Consider the following 27,620-nt stretch of genomic DNA (forward strand, 5'->3'; position numbering starts at 1 on the left):
GTTTGTGACTGCAAATTAATCACAGCATATGGCATTTATGTTTCTATTACAACCCAGAGCAGCAGCCAAGGACATGCTAATTAAGCAAATGTTAATCACCAGCCTAACAATCTGGGAATGTATAGATTCTAGCTATTTGAAATCCAATTCATGCGACAATCACGGGTGTGAAAATGCACTTGTAAAAGCCTTTGGATGTGATGATCATGCTTATTACTAATTTCAGATCGTGTCTCGGAAAACTCTCTTGTTTATCGGAATGGCACAATCATCATTAACTCACTAATCCCAACTCATCACCCCGAAACTTACCTCAAATTGGCCCCCCAACTTGCACCTTCATTGGCTCTCATTGTGTAGGTCTCAAGTCCACAGCTCTTCCCTGGGCATTCCAAGCTCTCTATTAACTGACCTGAAGCTATTTGTACAACTTTATTATCTTCCCATTCTTCCTACTTCTAGTCCAGAGTTTCTCAATCTCAGCATGATTGATTTCTTTTTTTTAAGTTTGATTCACACACCATATAATTCATTCTAAGTGTACAATCAATGGCTCTTGCTGTAATCACAGAGTTATGCATTCACCAATACAGTTAACAAGAGAGCATTCTTATTTTTTTCAGAGAGCAAAATTCCTACCCCTTATATTCTCCTATTATTGAAACTTAGCTTTTGTATAGTGCCTCTGTCATCAGTAATGCAAGAATAGTACAACGTTACTGTTAACTATAGACTTCGCTTTACATTAATTGTATTTTCCCATATGCCACCCTATTATTAACACCTTGTAATAGTGACGTACATTTGTTCTAGTTTTCTAGTATTTATGCAATTAACCATGATCACTGTCCACTATAGCTTTCTCTAAGTGATACAACAACTGATGTTTTGAGCTGGATAATTTTTTGCTGTCAAGGGCTGCTCTGTGCATTTAAGGATGTTTAGCAGCATCCCTGATCTCCATTCACTAAATGCCAATGAGCCACCCCCTCAATTTTGATAGCCAAAAATGTCTCCAGATGTAGTCAAATGCCCCCCCGGGGACGGGGGGATTCCCTGCAGTTGAGAACCACTGCTCTAGTCAAACAGAATCATTCTGTTCTCCAAATAAGCCCCGATTTTCCCATCGGTGTTGCTCATTCATTCATTCAGCATATATTTATTGAGAAGCCACTCTGTGAAAGACACTCTGCTAGGTGCTGGGAATTCCGTGGTGGATGAGATTGGCCAGTCCCCAACTTTCTTGGGCTGTGGTCTTGTAATAAGCCAGATAAATTGGTTTGGCTGCCAAGAAAGTTGCAAGACAAGTAATCCAGGCCAAGGAACTGTAGAGTGAAAAGTGCTTTGAGGGAAGAAGCTTTCCACTAAACTGCCTAGAATGTCTCTCCTTCAACTCAGTTTGTGCACATCCTGCCCATTCCACGGGGCTCAGCTCAGATGCTACCTTCATTCAGCCTTTCCCAATAGTCGTGTATGTCCAATCCCTACCCTCTGAACACTACTACATGGGACATCCAGAACAGACATCCCTATGGCACCTGGCACCCTACTGTATATTGGCTATTAGTTGCTACTCTTATATTATAGACTTATTTATGGATATGCAAACCTCTTAAGTGCAGGATCTGTGTCAGATTCATCTCTGGGTTGCCCACAACAAACTAATTCTTTACATACACATGCAAAAAAACCCTGACTGTACACCCACTTAAAACCCCCACCAAACTCTTCATCCAAAAGCAGAAATCATGATCTGTTCAAAATACAACTGATCATGTGACACATCAGTTTAAAGCCCGTCAACCACATTCCATCCCTCTTAGGATTAAGACCAAAGTCCGGAATGTGGCTTTCAAAGGTCTTTTTGTCTGGGCTGTGCTTCTTCAGCCTCATCTCTTACACTTGGTACCCTACTGTATATTGGTTATTAGTTGCTACTCTTATATTGTGCCTCTCACTGCCTGCTGTAGCTGCATCTGCCCCCTTTCAGTTGCTCCAAAGTGCTACGCTGTCCCACAGCAAGACCTTTGTACCTGCTGTTCTCATTGCCTGGAACCATCCTCCACCACTGCCTCTGCACAGTGTCTTTCAACCCTCGCTTTCCGAGGCAGCATTACCTGACTTCCCAATCTACACGTGATCCTTTGAGCATGCTGTAAAACCAACTTCTTTTCTTGAAAACTCGTTCTGTCTATATTATAGCCTTATCCCTATGACTGTTAGATCAGGCTCATCTCCACTAGATGGTACGTTCAATAAGAATAAGGATCTTGTGGGGTTTTCGCCATTGTTTGTCTCCAGACAGTGCTGGCTCATAGAGGTATTCAATACAGGTTTTTAAAATTTATGAGCAAATGGAAATTTTAAAGTCCTGATGAAGGTGTCTGAAATTGATCATTCAATATTCTGCGTACATTCATGCAAAGGGAAACAATGTGCTTGGGTTCCAGAAGACTGGAGGCACAGGAAGGTCCAACTGAGTTTACTGGAGGATCAATAAGGCTTGAGTCCACTGGATTCTGAGGGAAGATTCCAGAGATTAAGAGGAAACAGTAGAATCAGAAAAAAATATAGGTGAGGTGGGATAGCCTGAAGGAATGAGGTGAGAAATCAGGAACAGGCAAACGGAAGGGAGGATGCAGAAATGGCTCAGAGGCCAGAAGATGAGATCAGAATAAGTAAAATCAGCAAAGCTTAGTGGGCAAAGAGAGCTTGAAGCCATTTAACTCAGCACTTAGAAGCATGTCATGGCACAAAGTAGGTACCGGATAAATATCTGCAGAATAAGTTCTGACCAAACCTCTTCTACTTAAAATAAATTCACTCTAGTAACATGGGAGACTTTCTTGGGAATGCCTGGGGAGTCGTCTTCCTTCTCACAACAGAATTCAGGCTGAGAACAGTCCATTGTATAACCGGAGGTGTTAGCGCATGGAGCAGGAAGAGCCTGCCCAAGTAAGAAACGCACAGAGATGAAAGCAGAAATAAGAGATGGAGAGTGAGAGAGAGACAAGGAGAGAGAACTGCTGATAGCCAAACTGAAGCTAGAAACTACTTTTCAGTTATGTTGGCCAATACTTTCTAAGGCCATTTTAGACTTGAATTTTTATAATCTAATTCATTTTTACCCCCATCACAGTCAGTTCTAAAACAGTTCTTTCTGGCTATCTCCTAAATTGATACAATAATTATTAGAATACGCTTTCTCAGTGTGGTGGCAAACTGTGAATTCTTTGAGAAAAAAAACCATGTCTAATTTATCATTACAGCCCTAGCCACATACATTATCTTTCGATAAAAAAGAGTGTAAGATGCATAACTGCAGGATTTTTACTGACTTGGTTCATACTTTATTCCCAGCACTGCTAAGAGTGCTTAGTACAGAGTATACTTTCAATAAATATTTGTTTAATGAATGAATTTTCTGTGTATTCATCTAATATATTAACACAAAGTATGGCAAACAGTAGTCTAATTAATATTTTCTAAGTCCATAACCACTAATATATTAAAGTTTAAAAATAGTCCACATCATATCACTAGTATACTGTGGTGCAAAGCTGTCTGGTCCCTCAAAAATCTGATCTCTCTGATTCAATCATACTCTATACAAACCTCATGAACCCAAAATTATTGTCAAATATAGTTTATCATGATAAAACCATTCTTATTTAGATGGCCAGGTCTGGAATAACTTAAATGTAGTTTAAATAGTTCTACTTTAAGTTCAGAGCACTTGCCTTATGCTTTCAACTCCGATACAATGACTTATAGCAAACCGACAATAGTCATTCAAAGAATTATAAGAAAAAGGTTCATTTTTAAAAATCTCTATAAAGACAACATCGAGTCAAGACTAGAAGGGTCCAATATTATATATGCTGCTTTCCATGCAGGGCAATTTCTAATCCTTGGCTCAGGCTGAGAGGCTGACAGGCTCAACAGAAGGTAGCTTCTAAGAAGCAGAGACGCTAACAGTTTTTGACAATCTCACAACGCTGGAGGGGAAAAAATTGGAGCTTAGGGCTATGAAGGTAAGCTGTCCTTGTGTAACCAAAATCTTGGTGAGAAGAGAGGCACAGAGAAGTGAGACTGACACTTAGCACCAGTTTCACCTTTATGTGTTTGCTGATTTTTAAGCCATCCATGGCAAAAGGCTAAAAGTTAAGCAGAAATTAATACAGATTTTTGGTTAGTCTTCCAATGTTGGAGAAACAAATATTGCAGCTCAGGACCTATAAAGAAGAAAAGACCCTTGTACTTATCTCAGGCTCTGAGTTGAATTTATGGAGACTTACTCTCCAGAAATACAGATGAAAAAACACATTACCTTAATCTTTTTTTTAAATTTAAATATCATATAATTTTCACATCACAAGGTATTTTGATTTTTTCAACCATTTAAAAATAAAAAACCATCTTAGTTCATAAGTTGTACAAAAACAAGTGGTAAGACAGTTCTATAGTTACTACCCCAGAGCCACACAGTTTGCCATTCATTCCAGAAGACTTTCAGATTTATCTAGAATTTGGTTCTACCTGACTTAGGATAAATAAGCTTTCAAACATATTATAGCTTTCAAACATATTATAATCTCTTTATTCAGACAATACTTAGCTTTCAAACATATTATAATCTCTTTATTCTTCTGGTAAAACTCTTCTAGAGTTAACTATTTCCAGTTAACTATGTGATGGTATATGTAAAGATCCATTCAAATGTTGGCACTGCTATGAACATGTTCTCCTCCATTCAACTCAGAATTAAGAATTTTGGTTTCTGTTTTTATTTTCCAGCCCCAGAAGTAGGTTAGCTGTGGATGTCATCTGAAGGTAGTCTTATGTTGTATAGTAGTTATCTACAAATGGCCTCTAGGGTCTCCAGGAACACTACAGGATTTGGTTTACATACATTAAACTAAACTCTCTCAAATGAGTTCACACACATTTTTATTTTTAGACAACCTACACGGCAGACTGTTTTTCTTAAAAACAATGCTTCCACTCCAAATAAATCAAGGTCAAAGTAAATGAATCCAAGATACCATCAGCCCATCTGTCTAAGTCTTGTTACTGTGTGGATGAAAAGAAGCAGCTTGTTATCATGACAGATGATGGAGCCAAAGAATTGCCAAATTCGTTAACGTATCTCCATTTCTAAACCATCCTTCAAGAAAATCAAATTAGGGTCCCACCAACCTCACGGTCAGCAACCATACTACCTGGATTCATGTTTCCAGCAATAGAGAACTTCTTGTTTTTGAAATTAGCAAGGATGGACTTGATTTGTTTTGCAGTTCCCATCATAAAAGGCTTTACTCTCTGGTCTCTGTCCTTCAAGTCTGCCTTTGATCGATTTCATGCCGTTTGATGTACAGCTTACAGACTTCTTCTGGGAAGCTGGTTCCTTGCAAGCAATGGTTCATGACAATACCAACACCAGTGATGGCTGTACTTTAGGTACCTTCGCCCCCTGGGCCTTGAACGGAAGCATTTCCACCAATGAGCACATCAGGGCTACCCTCTATCCTACTGACCATCTTTCCCTCCATCCCCAGGCACAGCCCATCTGCGATCTCCTGTATCTTGCAAATGTCCCAGGACATCCGATCATGGTTGATGAGCTCCAGGTCGATGATCCTGATGGTGGCTGGAGGCAGGTGGTGGTGGTGCCGGCGTGGCAGGAGCCCAGAGCCCAGAGCTTGGAAGAAGCACGGTGTTGCCGGAGCGGCACTGGGGGGAGCGGGCGGAAAAGGACACTGCCTTAATCTTAAAAAACTTAGACCACTGTCAAGAATTAGTTTAGTCCGCATTTGACTGAGATGAACAGGCTGTCCATTGTTAAGTAGAGGATAGGGTGAGTCCTCTCTGGAGGAAAATAACAGCACCCCAAGCCTCTCCCAGGTGTCCTTAAAAGTGCCCCAGCATTAATCAAAATGACCAGGCAGAAACAGGTTAAAAGAGATTAAACGGACAATAGACTCACACCAATCAGTGACCCAAACATTTAAGATATAAGACACAGATTTTAAGAATAACTCTAATAGGCAGCAAGATGGATGGAAAGAATTTCACATGAGAATGTAAAAATACAAACAATAATCAAATGGAATCCTAGAACTTTAAGATAATTATCTTTTAACATTTTTTACTGTGAAATAAAACCCATAGAAAAGTGATAAATTTCAAAATACTGTTTAAGAAGTAGGTAGAGCAAAGACAAAGTCTGGTATGGGTTACAGTTCCATAATTTCAGGTATTTCCTTCCAGCTGTACTAATACACTAGAGATAAACAAGAAATATCAATATAATGATTCAGTAGTCACAATCATTTGTTGAATCCTATCTATCTGTTACAACTCCTCCCTCTCATTGGATCCTACTCCCAATCTTCAAGGATATTTGGGCAACGACCACTCTAATTTTTCATGTTGAAAAGGGCTATTATGTCATTATGGGTTAGGGGGAAGCAACTAGTTGATGTTCTCGGAGAGACTGGTAGCTCTGGGCTTCAGTGCCCATCTGGCCTAGGAACAATCTGGAGGCCTTCAGTTTCTGCAAAACGAACTTTGTGAGTAAAAGTTTTATAGAACCTCAACTACATCCCTGGGTATTCTTTAGGGTTTTCAGGAATACTATTGGTTGGGGCTTGGGATACCATGGCAATTAGCAATATCCTGCTGAAGCTTACATAAGAGTAGCCTCCAGACTAGCCTCATGACTCTGTTTGAACTCTCTCAGTCACTGATATCTTATTTTGTTACATTTTTTCCCCCACTTCTGGTCAGGAAGGCAGTGTCGATCCCACAGTGCCAGGGCCAGGCTCATCCCCGGGAGCCATGTCCCAGGTTGCCAGGGAGATTTACATTCCCACATAGTAGGAAGGGCAGTGAGTTTACCTGCAGAATTGGCTTAGAGAAAGAGGCCACATCTAAGCAACAAAAGAGGTTCTCTGCAAATGACTCTTAAGTACAATTATAGGCAGGCTTAGCTTCCTCTGTACAGAAATAAGTTTCATTAGAGCAAGCCTCAAGTTTGAGGGCTTGGCTTATTAAATTGGGAGTTCCTAACACCAGAGAGAGTATCAGGAATTTCCCAAGTGGAAAGTTTAATAGTTTCATATTTTTTCTCCAGTTCCTCAAGGGACTTTGCCAATATTTTTTCAATTATCTGCCAAAAAAACTCTGGAATATATCAGGGTATTACATTAAGCTACAGAATTACAAGATCTCATTCCCAATTCTAGGCTCCATGTGTTTAGATTGTTTAAATGAACTGGCCAGATGGATTAAGTTGGAGTGTGAGGAAAAGAAAACTTAAGTTTTGAACAAAATAAACAACTCTTGCTTTGGTCTCACACAGAAGGTGAAGCTCTAAAATACAGACAATATCATTCTTTATCCTGTATTTTGATTTACCTTAGTCCCAACAACATCAGCTTCATTCTTATCTCTAATTGAAGTCTGAGCTCTTTTTCGGCTTCTTTAACAGTTGCTGTATTAACAAACAAAATGTGAAGAGAGCATTAACAAACAAAAAAATTAGTAACATACTGACAAAAGCATAGAGATAAAACAAATGGAAAAATATAGAAAATAACATAATAGAAATATGGAATGCAGTGAAAATGTCTAAAGCATATTAAATTAATATTCCAGAAAGGTGGAAAGAAGGAAGGGGCAAAAACAATATTTAAAGAAATACTGACAAAGAATTTTCCAAAATTCCTGAAATACACCAAACCACAGATTCAAGAAATACCTTGAATCCCAATGAAGAATAAGACCAAGAAAAAGCACACAATGGCAAAAAATGAAAAGTACGTTAAAGTTAAATGCAGCCAGAGAGTAAAAACACATTCCTTCAAAGGACCAAGGAGGCTGAGAGCTGGCCTCCCAAGAGTACATTTGGAAGTCAAAAGACAATGGAATATTATTAATACAATGCTGTTAGTAAGAAAAAGAACTTGCCAACCTAGACATTCTATATCCTTTAAAAATGAGAACAAAATAAAATAATTTCCAGACAAACAAAAACTGAGAGACTCTGTCATCAGCAGACCTACAATAAAAGGTAAATTTATCAGGAGTTTTTATGAAGGAAATAGTACCAGTGATAAACAAGGAAATGCACATAGGAATGAAGAGATAAGTATATGAATAATAAATCTAAATTACTTTTTACTGCACAAACTGGACAAACGGTTTACAGTACAAACAATAATAATAATAATGTTTAAAATATACTGAGGGTTAATATTCATAACATAAAAGAAGGAAAGGAGATTAATGGAGTGTTTAGGGCCTTAGCATTTTCTGGGAAAAGGTAAAAATATAAATTCATATTAGACTCTAATAAACTATGGATGCGTAGTTTAGAGAAGAGGAGAGGAGTGTCCTTTCAAACGATTTGAAAAATGAGAAGGACTATTTAGAGATAGTGATGGCTAATGAGGGCATTCCTGAGAAAGAGTAGAAAATAGAGTTGGGAGAGTGCAGGGCTTGGAGAACTTCATTTTACATGATACAGCTAGGACACCTGGTGTATGGTCAGGTGTAATATAAGGTATAACAAGATTGAAAATTAGGCTGAAACACATTAAATACCAGTCTGTGAGGCACTCAATTTTCACGTGTATGCAACTGCAGAGGTTAACACCATATCACGTGGGTTTTTAAAAAACTGGAGTCAGACCTATGTTTGAATCCCATTTACTAGCTGTCTAACCTTTGACAAGCTGCTTAACCCAAGTCTCAGGCTGCTCAATTGCAAAATGAGCACAGTAATAGAGTTTACTTCACAGGGCTGCTGTGAGCATGGGATAAAGCAGCACATGTGAAATGCTGCACGATGCCCAGTGGGAAGAGGGTGCTCGGGACATGTTAGCCATCATGGTTACCATTACTGTGAAAGAGAGTGACATGTTCAAGTCTATATGTAGTGATGGCATAAAAATCAGCTTCTGAGTTATTTCAAATTTTATTTAGATTTGTACATGTGATGTTGTGGTTTAAAATTTTAAAAAGCAGCAAATCTACATTAAAATATTTGGTGATGGAGGCCCATTATTTATTTTTCTAAAAAAAGACCAAAAACTCGACTGTCATTTCCATAAAGTAGCCTCCTGTCAAAAGTTCAGAATATCTGATTGAAGGACTCGGAAGCTTTGCTGTGAAACACTCAGTAGATTAAAAAGCCACATTGGTAATTTTTTGTAAACCATCCTCTAACTTAAGCAATGTTACAGTAAATCCATTCTAAAGAATAAAATCCATTCTTTTATCAGTTAAATCTAATCAATAATTGTGGAAGTAGGAAAAGCACTGGCTTTAGAGTCTGCTTAATCTACATTAGAGATTCAATTCTATTACTTCCTCTTTATCTGCAGAAAAGTTGCATAACCTCTTAAGCACCCAAGCCCTCATGTGTGAAATGAGATAAAAATAGCTACGTACCTAACACAATGCCTAGGCACTGAGTGATCACAAGCCCTACATAAGCATGAGATGGGAACCGTGTATCTGCCATTTCTTCAGCCAGCTCACCCAACTCAGCTCCCGCCCCTCACTGGATACAGACATTGCAACTCTGCTTGCAATTCCAGTGGTAAGAAACGCATTTTGGAATTCTGAAACAACATGCCCCTGGCCAGCCCCTGCCAAACGTAAGCCAACTACTTCATATCATTCGCTGGAGAAGAAATAGTGATCTGTTCCAACACAAGAAAAATGGCGATGTGGATTTAATGAGATATGAACACTAGTCCCCAATTTTACATTCTGTATTTTATGGATAAAGTTTAAGGAATTTTCAAGGGTGATTTTGACTATGTGAAAACTCACTTTCGGTACTTGATGATAGAAACCTTCAAGTGAGATTTGATTTGAGGGAAAAGCAAATTAATGGAGTCACTATCCGAGGCGTTATGGAACCTGAAAATATAAACTTTGCAAGTTCCAGAAAGGCTTTAAGGGAGGTGAGAAAGTTATCAGAACACCCCTAATACGATGCTGTTTTTCAAAAAACAACATGGCTTATCACGACTAGCAGAGAGAATGAGTGAGTGGGCCTATTTCTTCAGACTTCGTTGCCTCGTACATCAAAATCTCCCCAAGGAACAATGAGGTTCCTAGAACCTCTTTTCCTACAGACCGCTCAGGTGAAATGCTGACTTAGGATGCTCTTTTGTCAATCAACTCTTCCAATGGAACCAAAAATCTTTTTGAAAAATTTTCTCTTACACAGACTTACTTAGATGCTGTGATTTAATTTCCAGCTGGAAGATACGGTTTGAGGCCTTTTTCTTTTTCAGTTTTGTTTTCCATAAGACATACTCCAAAAAATAGCTTTCTATTTTTTAATATAAAATAAAAGGACAAGACTTTACAGTGATGAGGAAGCACACATAGCAATTCGACTAATGTTGCTAGGCAACAAGGACCGTGTAGGAGCTCAACGAAAGGGTCCTGGACATCGGCAGGAAGGAGACCCACAGGGGCCAGCAGGTGAGCCGTCTTGCTAACCACAGAGGTTAGTGCTTTCTGACACACTCTTCCCTGGGTTTGCTTGAGAAGGGGAAGAGGCAACTTAATTCAAACCTTTTTGGTGGTTTATTTTTGCAGAATGTGTTGAAAAGTCTCCTGGATGGAAAGCTGACAAAGCATATTATAATGACCATTAGCTTAAGTGGAAACATCCATAAAAACTGCCTCTGTTCTATCTCCCTAGGTCAGGGCTGCCTGGCTGTGCCCTGGGTTATTTCAGCAGTCTCCGGCCTGACCCCTGGTCCCCCCCCCATCAGTCCAGCCCGCCTGGCAGGTTAGTTACAAGGGTGTCACTCCCTGCCTTGTGGTCAGCAGCTCCCATACCTTACGGTCAGTGTTTGCCCTCTTTAGTTGTTGTAAAAAAATAGAACACTGTTCACTATAAGTAAGTCTGCTTTATTTCATTCTTGTTACAAAGCAATTGATGCTTATTAACAAAACACCAAATATTAAGACATGAATAAACATCAACACCCACCACCCTGCTCACTAGAGACAAGCAATGTAATTACCTTGGTGTACATCATTCCAGACAACTTTCCGTGCATGTATAGACAGATTTTTTTCTTACATAACTGTATTATCTGTATATGTAAAGCTATAAACTTACATTATAAAGTCAACTGTAACCAACAGTTTTTAATGACTTCTTTATTATACCATAACTGTTAAACTATTTTCATGAAACTTGGAAGGATAATTAACAGAAAAACTAACAGTTATAACATATTTTTTTTCCTAATTTTATTGCATGTTCCTGTTTATCCTCTGAAACAAAACATAGCTAGTTTATTGTTTCACCATTATTTCCTTTTCATGTCTGGTAGTATTGCTCCAGTTCAGGTCTCTTACTTCGTCTCTTACAATATTGAATTAATTAGATGCCCTTGTGCTCTGTGTGTTCCCTCTGATTCACGCTCCACCCTTCTCAATCCCAAACTCTGTACCCAGAAGGCTTCCTTTTCCTCTGGCTTCCAGTTGTGCTTAATCAACAGGAGGTATCAGCAGGAGAGTGAAATCAGAGGATTTATCCCCCCATCTCCCTCCTGGATGGGCCACAGGTTGGCAGTGACCCAGGTCCTGGTGAGTGAACTTCATCCACAATATACCTAAAGCTAAAGCTCTCTCTTTGGTTTCTGGTAACCATCCCTCCACTTGCCTCTTCAGACATGGGACTGAAATGTGCTCACTGTTCTTGGGAGCCCCGGGGCACTCCACCATCCCTTGGTGGGTTTAACTCTGTACACACCTTTACCTCATTTGTGTGTTTCTGACCTTTCCTGTGGGATCTTCAAAGGTACAGTCTCTTAACAGGTTAATCAACCTGACAGTGTTCCTTCATATCAGGCACAAATCTGCTTAACCATTAAGGTTAACCATTCAAGAAATGGTTGTGCATATTGAAAGTTCAAGTCCAAGGACCACAATAAATTTAATACAAATTCACAATCATCATTACCTTGGTTGTGGGAACCACAGAAGTATGTGATGATTATACACATACTAGCAACTCCAATTGCCTTCATTTTTATCAATTTAGTACAGGGGATTGGAAATATACCTGTGAGGGTTGCATCATAGTGCTATCATTCCAGCTTCCCTAGTAAGACTGAAAAGAAGGAAGGGAGGAAGGGAGGACGGGAGGGGGTGAGAGAGGGAGGGAAAGAGAAACAGAGGACAGAAAGAAAGAAGGAAAAATAAGGAAAGAAATGTAGTGGTTTACACCTTTGTACCATGGGAAAATTTGTTCTCAAATTTAGTCCATTCCTGTAGGTGCAAAACCTTGTAAACAGGACCTTTTGATGAGTTTTCTCCAGATAAGGTGTGGCCCAAGATGGGTCTTAATCTTATTACTGAAGGCCTTATAGGGAAGGTAACAAAGACAGAGAAAAAAGTCACAGAGGGAGCAGTCAAATACTGAAAGTCAAGGGAAGCTGGAAGAGAAAGGACTGGCCAGGAGAGACCACAAAGTGCATTGCCACGTACAAAAGGAGCCCAGGACCAAGGATGACTGGCAGCCAGCTCCAGAATGCCACTCTTTGGGAAGAAAGCACTGCCTTGATGATGCCTTGAATTGGACATTTGCTGGTCTCAAACATGAGTCAGTAAATTCCATTGTTTAAGCCAACCCTTTGCATGATATCTGCTTCAGCAACAAGGAAACTAAATTAAGGAATATAGGGACAAGGAGTGCTGACTGGAAGCCAGGAAACCTGGACACTCTTTGAAGGTTACCTTGAGATGTTTGCCCCTCTCTCTGGGCCTCACTGTTCTGAGCTGACAACCCTAGGATTGGCCAAGATAATTTTACAGTCCCTCTGGCTTTAATAATCTAGTAAGTGCAAATGAACTACAATTAATGATGCTTGCAAAAAATTCACTTACAAACACTACCACTACAAAGAAAATAAAGACATGTTACTAAATTGGATAAAAATGTCTCTCTTAACAAAGAAAGCTATTTCTTTTTTTGAAAAATAGGAAATCATTTAGTTAATAATGGAACGGAAACCAAGGCACCAACCTCAATTCAAAACACAACTGTTTTCATTCAGAATCACGCTGCGAACCAAATGCGGATCAAATTTTATGTACAGACATCGTGAAACTATCAATAGGAGTCGCAGTGGATCCCAAGAAAAGCACTAACAAAGCCAGCGGGAACCCACACAGCGCAGCCGGCCGTGCAATGCAAGATTAGAAATAAAAGTGAAAATACGCAGAGGAGGGAGTTTCCGCGCTTCTTTGTGTGGTTTGCCTGGTCCAGCCAAAATCGTGGAAGCTGTGGGAGGAAGATCAAAATGATGCCCAAAGCCGGAAATGAGCTGTCATTTGACAGGCACCAAAGAAAACAAAAAAAGCATGAAACATATCTAAGAAGGAACTTGGAAAACATAGACTATTTATTCTGAAATGAGACAGCTGATAATATTGAAAAGGTTACAAAAATAAAAGAAATAAAAGCTGAGGTTTTCCATGATAAAAATACCCATTATAAATAGCCAGGGTACAAAAACAGGCAATAGACAAACTGAGTTGGGGAAGCTCAACTGCTTGGAATTTCCAAGTAAAAGACAGGTTCAGCAAGAGAAAGACTTGCTCTCTACAGACTGGTGTAACAGTCATTTTTCCCAAATGAGTTTTCATTTTGTCAATCCGTGTGTGGTCCTAAGGGCTCAATGTCTACTAAAGGCAAGTAAGGCCCGGGTAGCAACTGTACCTGCACCGAAACCCACTGGGTGCTTGGCAGCCTCCAACACAAGGGAGGAACAATATGAAGGAAAAGGAAGGGACTGAACTATCTGCATTGGCAAAATGTTTTCTCTTACTTGTCAGGCTGAGTGTGGATGACTGGCCGTGGTTTTGAGAAGGATGGTGAATTCACATCAGGAATAGGACACAGGAGGAAAAGCGATGGATCATCAGTGAGAGCAGTGGGATTATGAAGAGAGAGTGGTGGTCCATGTAAGGAATTGCTGACTTTGTACCATGCATTCTAGAACTGGACTATCCAATATATGAGCCCCATGTGGTTACTGAACATTTGAAATGTGACTGGTCCGAACTGAAATGAGCTCTATGTGGAAAACACATGCTAGAATTGAAAGAATAAGTCCAAAAAAAAAAAAAAAAAAGGAATGCAGAATATATTGTTAGTTTTTTATTGATTAGATGTTGAAATAATATTTTGATATGTTGCATTAAATAAAGTATATTAAAATTAATTTACCTGTCTCTTCTTACTTACTTTTAATGTAGTGACTAGAAAATTTTAAAGTACATTATGTGGCTCATAGTTGTGGTTCACATTGTATTTCTATCAGACGGAACTACTCTGTAAAGTTCATTCCTCTCCTTCATTACTTTTGATATTGGGGAAGTCCTGACTTACTACTCATCTCAAGCAAAGCCACATTTCAGACGAACTGAAAGAATATCGCTTCGAAATGCAACAGCTTCTGTATCCACACAACAACTCACACCCACTTGGGAATATACACTAACTTAGAAAAACAGTCACCACCACCTCCTCACATGTACACAACCCTATCTGTATGTGTCAGAATAAGATCCATAAATAGGGAAGGAATATTAGCAGAATCATAGTTACAGCGAGATTTATATTTCTACTGTCAACAGTAATCGTTTGTTTGAACTAGGAAGAATCATTAGTGCTTGCTAATAAGAAAAGGTTCTTTGAAATTCAAAAGAGTGTTTGAACTTCACATTTTCCACTTCCTAACAAGAAACCAGTTCATCCAGAGGTGATGCCAGCCAGCATTAGGCTTCAACCAATAACAAAAGCTTCAGGGCTATGCATACATAAAAGAGATTAAAAACTAAGCAAAGGCTAAGTTGTTATGAATCTGTGTGAGCTGGTGAGATCTGCCTCCCACTACAATTGCATCCTACCTCTCTTAGCTCTTCTTTGACCTTAAGAGCTCTTCAAAACCTAAAAACCCCTTGATCCTTTCATCCTTGTCAATTCCACTGGAACTTATCACATGGCACACCTATCTCTCAATACCTGCCAGTTGCCTCAAACTCTTGGTCTAGACCCAGTTTGGTCATTCCATGGTGACATCATAACTTTACATGATGAAACAACTCAGATCTTACTTAAACCAACAAAGGATTTCTTTCACAACTAAACTTAAAAAAATTTTTAAAAAACCTGACTTTTGAGTTTAGTCTCCTTTACTTAATCGTTTTGACTTTAGTATTGAACATCTCTTCTAAGGCCATTAAGCATTCATCTCCTTTTCATCTGGAAAAAGAATTCTATTTTCTTTTGGGGAACCACTGCATCCCTACTTTCATTCCATGTAGGGTGGGAGTCATTGAGCCTATTATCCTCCCATCTCATCTCCAGAGATGGCACACGACCCAGACCAGGCCAAGACCATGTTCAATTCCCCTGGAAATTCCAACAGGACTTAAAAACAAATCACACTGGTTCAGAGATGGTTAGATAGATGCCAACTGCTCCAAAGGACAGAATTCTGGGACTTTCTTGGAACTGCTGGGAAGAAAGACCTCTTTTTATCTGGAATAAAAACTGATAAGATAAAAGCCTGGAACTTCAAGGCACTGGAACACAGAAAGATCAGCAGAGCACTAAGATAGGCAATTTGCAATGGCCTCATTGGAGGCCGTGTTCCAGCAAGTTGTGCTCCTGAACTTTTCAGTTAGATGAGATAATAAAATCTCACTACTGCTAAAGCCAGTTTGAATGGGTTTCTCCTGGTTGAATCTGGAAGAATCATAACAGCATTCTCCAAATATTGAGCCACTGCATGGACAATCTATATTTTCCCATACATCAAGGGACAACTGCATATAAAATCTCCCCTGGAGATGTCAGCTCTCCCAGAATTTTCTCATTTCTTTCTCCTTTTCAGCAAATGGTCGGTTGGGCACAATTCTCATCATTAGAACCTGTATGGTGCATTGTATTGTGTATTATATTAGGACGTGTATTGATTATGGTCCATCCATAATAAAGGGATTCAAAGATCAGTTCATTATCTGATGTGAGTTACTGACAGTACTCAATATCAAGTCAGCCTTGCTGCTCATCTGGATGATATCCCAGCTCTCAGCTCTTGGCTCTGTATATATCCTGAGCTACAGATGCCAATTTGCAGTCCAGCATTAACTGGAATACAAACACATCCCTAAGTTTCTGTCTCTTGGAATAACTACCTCAAACCCCAGTCACTTCAGGATTATTCCTCCCACTGTAGGAATTGTAGATGGCTCTCTAGTGCATTTTGAGAAATTCCCCTAAACACAATAGCCTATATAATTTAAAACAATCAGCTTCCAGATTCACCACTGCTGTGGTCTGAATATTACCACTTGGTAGACTCGTTTAATGCCAGCTGATTGTAATAACATCGCTTTACAGATTATGATTCTTTTCATCATGCTCTGTTCTGTTTCCCCAAAACTGACCCTGTCCTGTTGGATAAATTGTCTTCAGATCCAAGTCACTCCTCACCAAACTCCAGAGAATGCAATTCACCCTTCCATATATCCGACCCAGGAGAGACATCCTAAAACCAGCAGGCCTCTCTATCTACTGTTATCTTGTCATATCACTATCATACTTAAGACACTCCTGTGCTCACCAACTGTCACACGTGTAGTGGAAAACACACTGAACTAAGAGTTAAAACACCCAGATACTGGGTGGGTTCTGTCACTTCCTGCTGTGTGACTTTCAGCAGAAAAAAATACCTCTTTAACAACCTCTCAAATTTTCATTTTCTTTATCTAAAAAATGGGCTGATAACATGTGACCTATTTTGCTGGATGTTGTGAGAATTAAATAATAATACATGTGAAAGCACAATGTAAACTTTGAAGTACCATATAATAAATTATTTAGTAGAAGGCTGAATCACCAGCCAGAACTGCTACCTCGTATTTCATTTTAACCACAAACAGCTAGCCTGGTTCCATACACCTTGCAGACAGCTGGTTAACACTGGTCAGCCCATATATACACGTATTCACGTACTTATAAAAAGTTATTTGTAGGGAGAGCCACGGTGGCTCAGCAGGCAGGGTTCTCGTCTGCCATGCCAGAGACCCAGGTTCAATTCCCGGTGCCTGCCCATGTAAAGAAAAAAAAGTTACTCATAAAACAAAAAGGGAAATTTTGCCAAACAAAGAGGGGAGCGTATATAGATGCTGAGGAAGACGAAGAGGTAGCAAAGTAGGTGTTCTAAGAGAGTAGGCGTGTTAGAGTGGAAAGGAGAGAGAGAAAGGGGAGCAAGGGAGACAGAGCAAGTGGAAGGCAGTGCGAACTTAGCACAACGCAGGAAAGGAAGAGGAGAAAAGATAGCAATTGAATAGAGAAAGGTGGGTGAGCAAGGAAGGCTTCAGTCAATCCTAAACTAGAGTTTTTCATTTGGGAAACATTCAGGAATTGGGCTCGATATAACCTGTTTGCTCCCTTAAAGACTTTCAATTAGATAGGAAAGAACTGGCCATTTGAAGTTGTCTTAAGGAAAGCTCATCCAGCTCAGGACTGGAGAGTCAGAAGCCCTAGCCCTCTTCACAGAAACAGAAAATGCTCCATGTGGGAAGAGATAGGGACAGAAATTTGACAGAGGAAAAACTAGAATGCTGAACAACATCACAGGAAAACAAAGAACAAAGGGGCAGAGGATGAAGTTAGCCTGTAAAGTAAAACTTTGTTGCCAGACCTGGCTATTAAAAAATTGCATAATTTGACATACTCTCTCTGTGGCTGCTTTTCTTCCATGACATATCTATTAATAGAATTTAGTTCACGGTCAAGTCCAATTTAACAAACGATCTGGACATGACCAGCTCTCAAAATGAGGACTGGAATTTTCAAACCGAAGCACAGGGACTACTTTCTAGGATGGTGTAAGTGGGAACGCCAGTGCAGGAGAGGAGCTGTAACCCCTGAGCTCACAGTCTGGGTCCCCAGCTGATCGCAGTCATTCCTGAGGATGAAACAAGAAGACAGAGACAACGGCAGAAGGATTTCTGCGTAGAGGTGAGGAGGAATTCCTGGGGAATAAGGCAAAGAGAAGCAGGGTGTCTGCAGAATGGGGTCTAATGTGCTCTGAAGGAGGAGCCTTATCTCACTGGGATGACCCCGGCATGCTTTTCCAGAGTGGGTTATCTGTAGTGCCAACCCAGAGGTATGAGACACTGTCCGTGAAGCCCTTAGCACAGTACCAGGAAGCAAGTATTCAATCTACACAGGAAACTAAGCGTCGTGACAGCACAGAGCGTAGAAGTGATGGAATGAGTGGTGGTAGCTGTAGCAGGGATGGTTGTTGAAAAAGGTGAGTAACCATGGTTTTGGCGCTCAGCATAACCATCCCATGTGCACGACATACTACAGTGGAATAGCGGCATAAAGGAAGTGGCAGTCTAGTAGTCACAGGTCTGAGCTCTGGAGTCAGAGCTCCCAGATTCGGATCGTTGGCCCCCGTTCCTATTAACTATATAGATTTGGGCAAGTTAATAAACATTTCTGCATCTCCTATAAAATATAGATAACAGCATCTTCTTCATAGAGTTGTTACATGAAGTGCATGAGAAAATACTTTTAAAGCGCTCAGCACAACACTACAGTGAGTGTTTAAACCTGGTGGAGTAATACCAGGAATGGGGTGGAGGTGGCAGCACTGCCACAGGACTCAACCCCAGGTGGGGGTTATGAAATAAAGGGAGCATCCACCCTGCCACTGGAGGCCTCACGCCATGAAATCTGTACACAGCACCAGTGAAGTTGACTTGACAACTTCAAGTCAAGAGAATCCGTGCTCCTCTCATCCTCCCATCTCCTCTCCACATACCATATAGCTTCAGAATCCCTGGTTGCAGGTGAAATTCAGTGTGTGCAGAAGTGGGGGCTGGAGGGAGTGGCTATGAGCATCCATGGGACACGAGGCTGTCTGCAACAGGCCTTCAAGGATAATGGGATCATGCCCAGAGATGAAAAGTGAAATAAAGACCTTCTCAATCTTAGTTCAAATACTCAAACACTATAATAGGCCAGACAGGTGGGCCAACTGCTGGTCACACAAAGTTCGGCAGAGGAGGGAGACACATAAAACAAATAATTACAAACAACCATGACATAAATGATGCTGGAAATAGGTACCTAGAGCTCTGGAAGTATGGAAGGGAGTAGGTAAGGCTTGGGGGTTGGTGAAAGATAAATGAGTTCAGATTTGAAGTATGAGTAGGAGGCTGGCAAAAGAAAGAGAGGGTGGACATGATCAGGCTTAAGCTGCAGAAAGCTGGTCAGTCATCTGGCTGCTAAATGAATTGGAGGCAGCAGCGTTGGAGTCAAAAGAGGAGTTTGGAGATGATGCCAATCACTCAGAAAAGAGATGCTAAAGCCTAATGACAGCAGTGACAGGAAGGGAAGGGAGAGGGCGGCAGAGTCAAGGTTATATAATTCTAAATAAAACACTGCTAAAATTAAGCTGGTGAAAAAAAGGTTACTAGCTGTTCTTTTTCCAGAGTAAAACCTCATCAATTAAACATAATTTGATAGAAGCATGTCAAAATTAATCAAACATGAATTACCAACTTTTATAAAATTATGACTAGCTAACTGCTTAAGATTTTTTTTTACTAGATAAGATATTTTAAATACCTTTCAAATTCCCTGCTCTTAATTAATAGCATCCACATTTCTGCAAACAAAGTAAGGTTCTTAGAAGTAGAGGAGTTTCAGAAGTGGATTGAACTTACCTCTATCTGATTTTGTTCACATAAATGCGCTGCCTGGATTCCAAGGTCGACCTGTACCTACAGCCAATTCCTTTTTCTTTAGGAGAGGAAGTCATAGCCCTGACCTCAGCCTGATGGGACTGCCCAGAGAACTGGTCTGATAGGCCCATAAAATCCCCCCAAAATTGAAGACTGGTTGGCTAATATTCCTCCCCAACACTTAAGAGGTGCCAAACTTGATGGTACAAGCCCAGCAATAATACAACCACAGAAAATAACATGTTTTAAGTTGCAAACAGAAAATGACCACAATTTTTTTGATTCCCGGGAATCTTCAGCGTGGTTCAATTCATTTCACAAAACAGTTCAATTCAACTCTAGGATGACCTATCCAAAACACTCCTTTGTAAGAAGGGTACTTTATCTTATCTAATACTAAAGAACTAAATTAATTGAAATTAAGCTATTAATTATCAGAGCGTGCCTAAAACTCGCCCTCACTCAATGCACTATGCGAACAATGATAGCATTTGTGATAGGGCAAGACTAGACATGTCAGTTACACTGTTGATATAGAGAGCTTATAAAGAACATGCATCTACATCAGATATGCACAAAGCCATACAAGTATTGAACATCTGAGGGTGAGTAACTTGCATAAAATCTTTTGCAAGCACTGAAATTAATAAAGCAGTAAGGAGCAAGTGAGTGGGCAGTAGAGAAGGAAATAAAAAGAAGATTATTCTTAAATTGCTTTAGAAATGCAAATAGGAGCATTGCCTGAACATCATTACCTGACTGATAAAATGGTAATCACTTAACAGTATCTATTTAGAAACCTGTTCCAAATACTTAATTGAAAAAAAAGATCTTAAATTCAACATAACCCTATTTGCTAATTGGTAATAAAACAAGTTTTCAAGGAGAAAATAGCAGGTACTAAATGTCATGATATGGTTCTATGAAAGTAGAAAGAATTTTTGCCACTGGCTTCAAAATTTAAGTGATAAAGAGCCTTCAAGGGGCCAGGTAGGCAGATAGTGCAGCCATGGAAGGTAATGCAATAATTCAGACATTAGGGAATCATGGTAACTCTGGTAGAGTCTTCCTAAGGCACGTTAATTAATTTGAAATCCTGGACAGGCTAAACAAACGTATCCGCCAGGTCTTCATTTTGGGAACCCCATTCTAAAGTCTCTAATGACAGACCCTCTACAACACAGAAATCTTTACAAAGACAAATTGTGAAACTCAAAGGTTAGAGTCACCTCCAGCAAACTTGGGTGAAAATACTGACTGTACCTTTTATTAGAAATGCAACTTTGTGCAAGAGGGTTGTGCTGGTCTGAGCTGCTATGTGCCCCCGAAAAGTCCATGTTCTTTTAGTTCATTCCTGCAGGGGCAGACCTGCTGAGGATGGGAACTCCTGATTAGGCTATTTCAATTGAGATGTGACCCAGTCCATTCAAGGTGGGTCTTAGTCCTTTAGGAGTCCTTTATGAGAGGATAAATTATGGTAAACGCCCAGAGAGCTCAGAGAGAAATGCCCCAGGGAGAAACAAGCAAGGGCCCACAGGACTGAGAGAGAAGGCAGAACTCAGGAGAGAAGGACCAGCAGATGTCTCCATGTGCCTTCCCATGTGACAGAGGAAACCCGGATGCAGCAGCCTTTCCTCAGAGAGGGTATCTTCCTCTTGATGCTTTACTTTGGACATTTTTAAGGCCTTAGAACTGTAAATTTGTAAATGAATGAATCCCCATTTAAAAAGTCAACCCATTTCTGGCATATTGCATTCTGGTAGCTTTAGCAAATTGAAACAAGGGGTCTTCCTCAGTTGCCTCATATGTTATAATGGGGCCACTACTGGGAAGAAACACACAAGGTCATTGTCAGGATTAAATGAGATAATGCAGGTCATGTGCTTAGAGGAGTATCTGACCCACAGTTAACTGTTCTTGACAATGTTTAAGGTAGTGAAATAACAAGTGATTAAATATTTTCTTATTATTGTTCGAATCCATTGTTTTTAGTTTTAGACATGGTTAATTAACATTTTAACCTAAAGTATATACACTTTAGAAGATCTTTGCATAGTTAGAAAATGTTTTTTAAAAAGCAGTGATTTAGAAACAAACACTTGGGTTTTAATCTCTGGATTTTTACTTGTTAACTGTGAGGGCTTACAAAAAATCACTGAGTCTCTCTGAAACTCTGCCTATTTCCTTTGTGTACTGTGCTTTGTGGGACTGAAAGAAGCCTGAAGCCACAGACAAGGCTCCACGGTATGGAGAAGAGCTGGAAACAAATTTCAAATAATTCTCAGCATCAGTCTTAAGTTTCCTTAACCTCATTTTATAGTCTATTCTTATAAAGGGGGACAAAGACCTGACCTTTTTGGAATCCAGGTGACCCTTCAATACAGACAGTGCTCTAACCCTATTATGTGGAAAGGAAATTCTCACTGAACTGGATGTGAGAATCACACAGATATAGTTTGTAACATTAGGAAATACCTCTATCCTGCTTAGTTATTTGCATCCACTAGCTTGCTCAGGTCCTGAGAAACTGTCTAGAAAAATCTTATTGAAATTTGAGGTTCAAATAAATATTGGTGATGGCTGGCATGGATCCAAAAGAACATAACTGCAGTAAGGGATGATAAGGTATAATAAGGAAAGGAGCCAGATACAGCAAGATTGACTAACAGACCCAAAACGATGGAGGTGAATTGCATTTCTGAGAACTTATAATAATTGATACCAAAATAATTGACCCATCCCTTCTGTGTGTCCTGGGAAGAAGAGCATTAGGTCTGAAAATGGGAAATGCCACACTGCTGGTTTCTGAAACACTTCTATCTCAGTACATTTTAGTATGGGACCCACTTTCACCAAGAATTACACAGAAGGCATATTCTTCTCACTTCGTATGTGCAATAATGTAGATTTTTAGTATTGAGACTTGTGCTTTACTAGACAAGGTGCAGGTTTTAAGGCCTGGGGACTGGTCATCAGGAGGGTACAATTCAGAGTAGTGCTTTGGTGGAAGTGACAGAGCTGAAGGCTACTGGAGTTGTGCTTGGCAATAAGAATAAATGTAGGGATACTTCTAAGCAGCCTACTTTGGTAACAACCAAATTTCCAAAAACACCTGGATAAAAAGGTGAACTTGCCAAAAGACTGAGATTCCTGCACTCAAGCAGTTGGAGATGCAGGGATGCTGCAATTCAGATGGTGATATTAATGCGATCACACGCGAGTCCGCAGGCTTGTGAAGTCCAATGCATTCAGGTTATGTAGTTACAATTTCCAGGAGGAAGCAAGGTTATAAAGAAAAAGCTTTTCCTGTTATTTGCCACTCTTCTAATGTACTCATTTCAATCAGGGACGGCTAGAAGCCAGAAAACTGCATTTTCCAGGCTTCCTTTGCCCCTGGCTTCTGATAGGTTTTCAAAATGGGAGGCTGAGAATGGGAAGTTGGATGGCAAGAGAAAAAAATATTATTTTCCTTCTATATTTGGAAGTGGCTTTAGCCTGAAAGCAGGAGCAGAAAGGTCCCAATAAGCAACAACTGTCATGTAAGCAGCACCTCCAGCAGCTCAGTGGCAGTGGGGACAGGGTGGGGGTGGCTCCTTCTCCCCACTTTTCCAGGGAGCCTGGTGACCAATGCCCTGGACTTAATCTCCCTTTGCTTGAAATATGTGCAATTACTATTTTCCTGACTTTAACAGGTATAAAAGCAGAACAAAACAAGCCACAGGTTTTCCTTTAAGCAGAGATCATCAATCAAGAGACAAAGTGCATATGGAACTAAAAAAAGTGTAGGATGGGTAAAATCAAGATCCTTCAATTCCCAAACAGAAATGTGCCCAAGTTCAGGGAATTTGTAGAATGAAGACAAAATAGTGCTAAAGAGGGTATGGAAGATCAGTGGTCTCTTCATTAGCCCATATGCAATACTGCAGGTCTTCTATCACCTGCTGTCACCTGCTGAAGACTCAGTTTCCTCACCAGAGAATGGGCACAATCAGAGACTGATATTAAAAAATGTTAACAGCTGATTAGTAAGATGAACCAATTAAGTAGATGCTGAACTTCAAATAATTTAGAAACTTAGAAACCTAGAGTATAGCAATTGAATATCAGTCCTAGGGTTAATAAATGCCCACATTCCAGGATTTTTGCAACAACTAAAGACATTTGCCATTTATTCAATGTACTATGTGCGAGACACATGCTAAGAGTTCTAACTACATTACTTATCATTTTTTTGGGGGGATGCATGGTCCGGGAATCGAATTAGGGTCCTCCACATGGAAGGTGAGCATTCTACCACTGAGCCACCCATGCACCCTTACGTTACTTATAATGCCTACAAGAATCCCTTGTTAGATGTTCAAACTGAAGGTTCAGAAAGATTAAATGACTCATTCAAGGTCATACAACTTAGTAAGTGGGAAAGCTGAGACTTGAACCTCTGCCCTTCTGTTTCACAAAACCCCATTCTTCCAATTTCCTGTGATGCGGCTAGTTAAAAAGTCATGGTAAGAGGACTTCTGAAGCTGTATAATGTCACATGCATGTTGAAAACTGTTGGCTTAGTTCCACAGCTAACAAATTTCACATATGGAAAGAAATCATTGCTTTAGAAATGTAAAGGTGCCACTATCCCTCTGTCAGTTTTGAGGTCCTTAGCTGAGTTCCGCTGTTACCCCACAAGGCACAGAGGTTTCCAGCACAGGATGAGTTCCAACTCGCATTCCCTGTGCTCCTGATCTAATCAAATGACTAAATGAATAATCACCATTTTATCAGCCAAGCAATAAAGTTGAGTATTATTCTCATTTACATTTCTAAAGCAACATAAAAATAACCCCTTTTAAATGGTACCCACTCACTTTCTCCTTCTATGCTAATGCGTGTCACAATTTCAAAGCTTGAAGAGAGATTTCCTGCAAAACATTTCAGTGCCTTAAAGTTGCACGTGTTCAAAATTCCTACTGCCAGGTTACAAAGAGGCATTAATTCTGGTTCCACATCAAGCCCATGTTAAAAAGTCTTTATGGTGGGCAGCTTGCTCACGTGATTTCAAACTCTTTGAATTACTCCAGAGTTTTGGAATATCTAGCATTAAAAACACTTCAAGTTTACCCTCAAGTGACACATATGCATTGTCACCAATATTGACAATGAAACAAAAAGCAACTCCCTTATTTTAAAAATTGCTATCTTTTTCTCTTTGTTAAGATCAGGAAATTTCAATTCATTCTTGTAATCATACAGATTTCCAATTAATTTAATTAATTGATTTGAAGTAAGAAATTGCAATTTAGTGCCATGACTGAATGAAGGCAACTGGGTAGTTAATTCAAAGTCAGTAACTCACCTTTCTTATGATTTTAAATTAATGGTATCACATGTGCAGCAGATGCCTGCATTTACATCAAAGCATACATTTTATATTTAAGACATTGCATGTTTTGATGTCTATTCTGATTTGACATGTTATATACAATAGCTTACCATTTTGAACTTCTGTTCAAAATCATTTAGTGGCTCTCCAGCACATGGCATCAAGCCCTGCAATAGGAAGAAGGGATCTCCCCCTGGAAAGGGATTCCTTCTTCAATTCCTTTCTGCCTTACTTTCTTTTCCTATTTTTCTTCTTTCCCTAAAGTGGCTTACAAAAATAAAGAGAATATGGGAGTGCAAGGGTACTTCAGTGGTAGAATTCTATCCTGCCATGCAGGAGACTGGGTTCGATTCTCAGTCCATACACTTACCAAAAAACAAACAAGCAAAAACCAAAACAAAACGAAAAATTCAACAAATGGTGCTGCAATAATGGGATACTCACATGGAAAAAATAATGAAATATGACCCCACCATACAGTATACAATAAAATAAAATAAAATAGAGAGAATAATATCTTTCATTAGGAAAGTAAACAAAATGATGTGACAAAAAGTGCCGGAAAAATAAAGTCAAATTAGAGGCATGGTGCATGCTTGAAGATCTTGTACTCGGTTGTGCTGCTTTATAAATTTGGTTCTGAGTTTCCTAGAAGCCCTAGCAAAGGATAGAGACTATTACTTATATTCATATAATTCACCATTCCTATAAGATGTCTTTTTGGTTGTTTCTCATTAATGAGAAATATTAATGAAGAAGCACAGCCGTTATTTCATAGAGGAAGGACAGACGCTCAAACCAGGATGCTTTTATTACAGAAGAAACAAACCCAAAAGGCTCCAGAGCAGTGAGGCAGGAAAACAGAGCCCAGGAGGCAAGGACGAGAGTCAGGAGTGGGAAGAAGCCAAGACTAAAAGGAATCCAGATGTAGCATAAAGTTTCTGTGCACTCTATCTCTGGGGTCATTATTTTGAGAAACTTCAAAATGCAAGTTTGCACGTATTTGTCCTTTTTTTCACCTATTCACCTCCTGCGTGAATCTTGTACTTCAAAAAAAAATCATAGAAAGCAGAAACTTTGTCATTGTTAATGAAACAACAGGAAAAAAAAAAGGACAGAAACTCAGGCTGCCTTTAGGGAGCACATGTGGATTGAGGAAAACCACATGCCAATAGGAGGAATGTGGTAGTTGAAACAAGCCAAACGAAAGGCTGAGCTGTCTCTGAAGTCAGGTAGTGAATGTTTCAGGGCCAAGTAAGTGGCTTCACGGGCTTAGGAGAGCACTAGGGTAAGGCACCACCAGGGTCACTGCCCAGACACAGGCCACGGTGCTCTGCAAAGAGTTTCTGCTGCCAAATCACCCAGGTCACTATTTCCACATTCCTTTCTTCAGTTCTTGGGAAGAATGCAGCCGTCTCTGTCAGAGCCCCAACCAGGACAAATGGACCAAAAATGACATCGGAATGTCAGATGATCTGGGAAAGGCTGCCAGGTGATGGCTAAGTTTGTGAGACTCTTTTTACCAGAGGAGAGGACCAGCCTGGCCCTGGTTCACTGTCAACAATGGAGGCTCTTCAGAGAAATATGTTTGTAATGCTTCCCTATTTCTGAAGACAAGACTCAGCACTTCTTTTCTTTCTTAATCTCATCTTCCAACTCACAAAGAACTAAAGCCCACGGTGAATCGAGTAGGGTTCACTTATCATGGTATTAAATTCTCTCTCTGCGACTGCCTTTTAGCTAGACCCTGAGATCCTGCAGAACAGGCACTTGTCCTATTCTCCCCTGCACACAGCTTAGGTGATTAGTTAATGTTTATTAAATAAATGAAGGAATCTTTTTTATTTACACATGAAGCAGCATTATGTAAATACTGAAGATAAATTCAATCGCCACAAGACAACTGGCATGGACAGTGGTCATATTTTAGCTATCCAGACTCCAATCCCCTTTCCTAAAAGTACAGTTTCTTTGGAGGACATGACTTTCCCCCATGGTGCGCTAATTTCCCGAGAGGCACCCGCCTTCCACTATGACAGCAGGAAGAAAGTGACCACATGACCTTGGGCTTGGCCAATCTGATGTCATCTTCCAGGACTGCCTCTAAAGTGGCATACAGAAAGAAAGGCTGGACATTATTCATAATATAGAAAGGTACTGATCTCTTCTTCCTGTTGTTGATGATTGCACCACTTTCTAGCTCTCCTAGAACTTCCAAAGTTCTTGTCTATTCCCAAGCTTTTTTCACCTTAATTCCTTAGACTCCTTCCCTCTGCCTTCCCCTAAATTATCCCTGATTATCAGAATTAGTTTCTGATGCTTGTGGCTGAGAACTGTGACAGACATAAAAACAAAACCGCAATCCTGCTGACTCAGCAAACTTAATTAAATGAAAGCAAACAAGGATTGGCCATCATGGTATCCCCAA

At 39.9% G+C, this 27,620-nt stretch overlaps 1 protein-coding gene across 3 annotated transcripts in view; it reads right to left on the reverse strand.

The window, feature by feature from the left end:
• HTR4 (5-hydroxytryptamine receptor 4) overlaps positions 1 to 27,620 on the reverse strand; it is a 182,776-nt gene that overhangs the window by 126,617 nt on the left and 28,539 nt on the right. For all 3 annotated transcript variants that reach the window (XM_077138070.1, XM_077138072.1, XM_077138071.1), the window contains one exon: positions 7,420 to 7,495. In XM_077138070.1, the coding sequence (XP_076994185.1) occupies positions 7,420 to 7,445 (26 nt within the window). In that variant the 5' untranslated portion in view covers positions 7,446 to 7,495. The remainder of the gene's footprint in view (positions 1 to 7,419; positions 7,496 to 27,620) is intronic.

Source organism: Tamandua tetradactyla, chromosome 20 (assembly GCF_023851605.1).
Source record: "Tamandua tetradactyla isolate mTamTet1 chromosome 20, mTamTet1.pri, whole genome shotgun sequence".
NCBI lineage: Eukaryota > Metazoa > Chordata > Mammalia > Pilosa > Myrmecophagidae > Tamandua > Tamandua tetradactyla.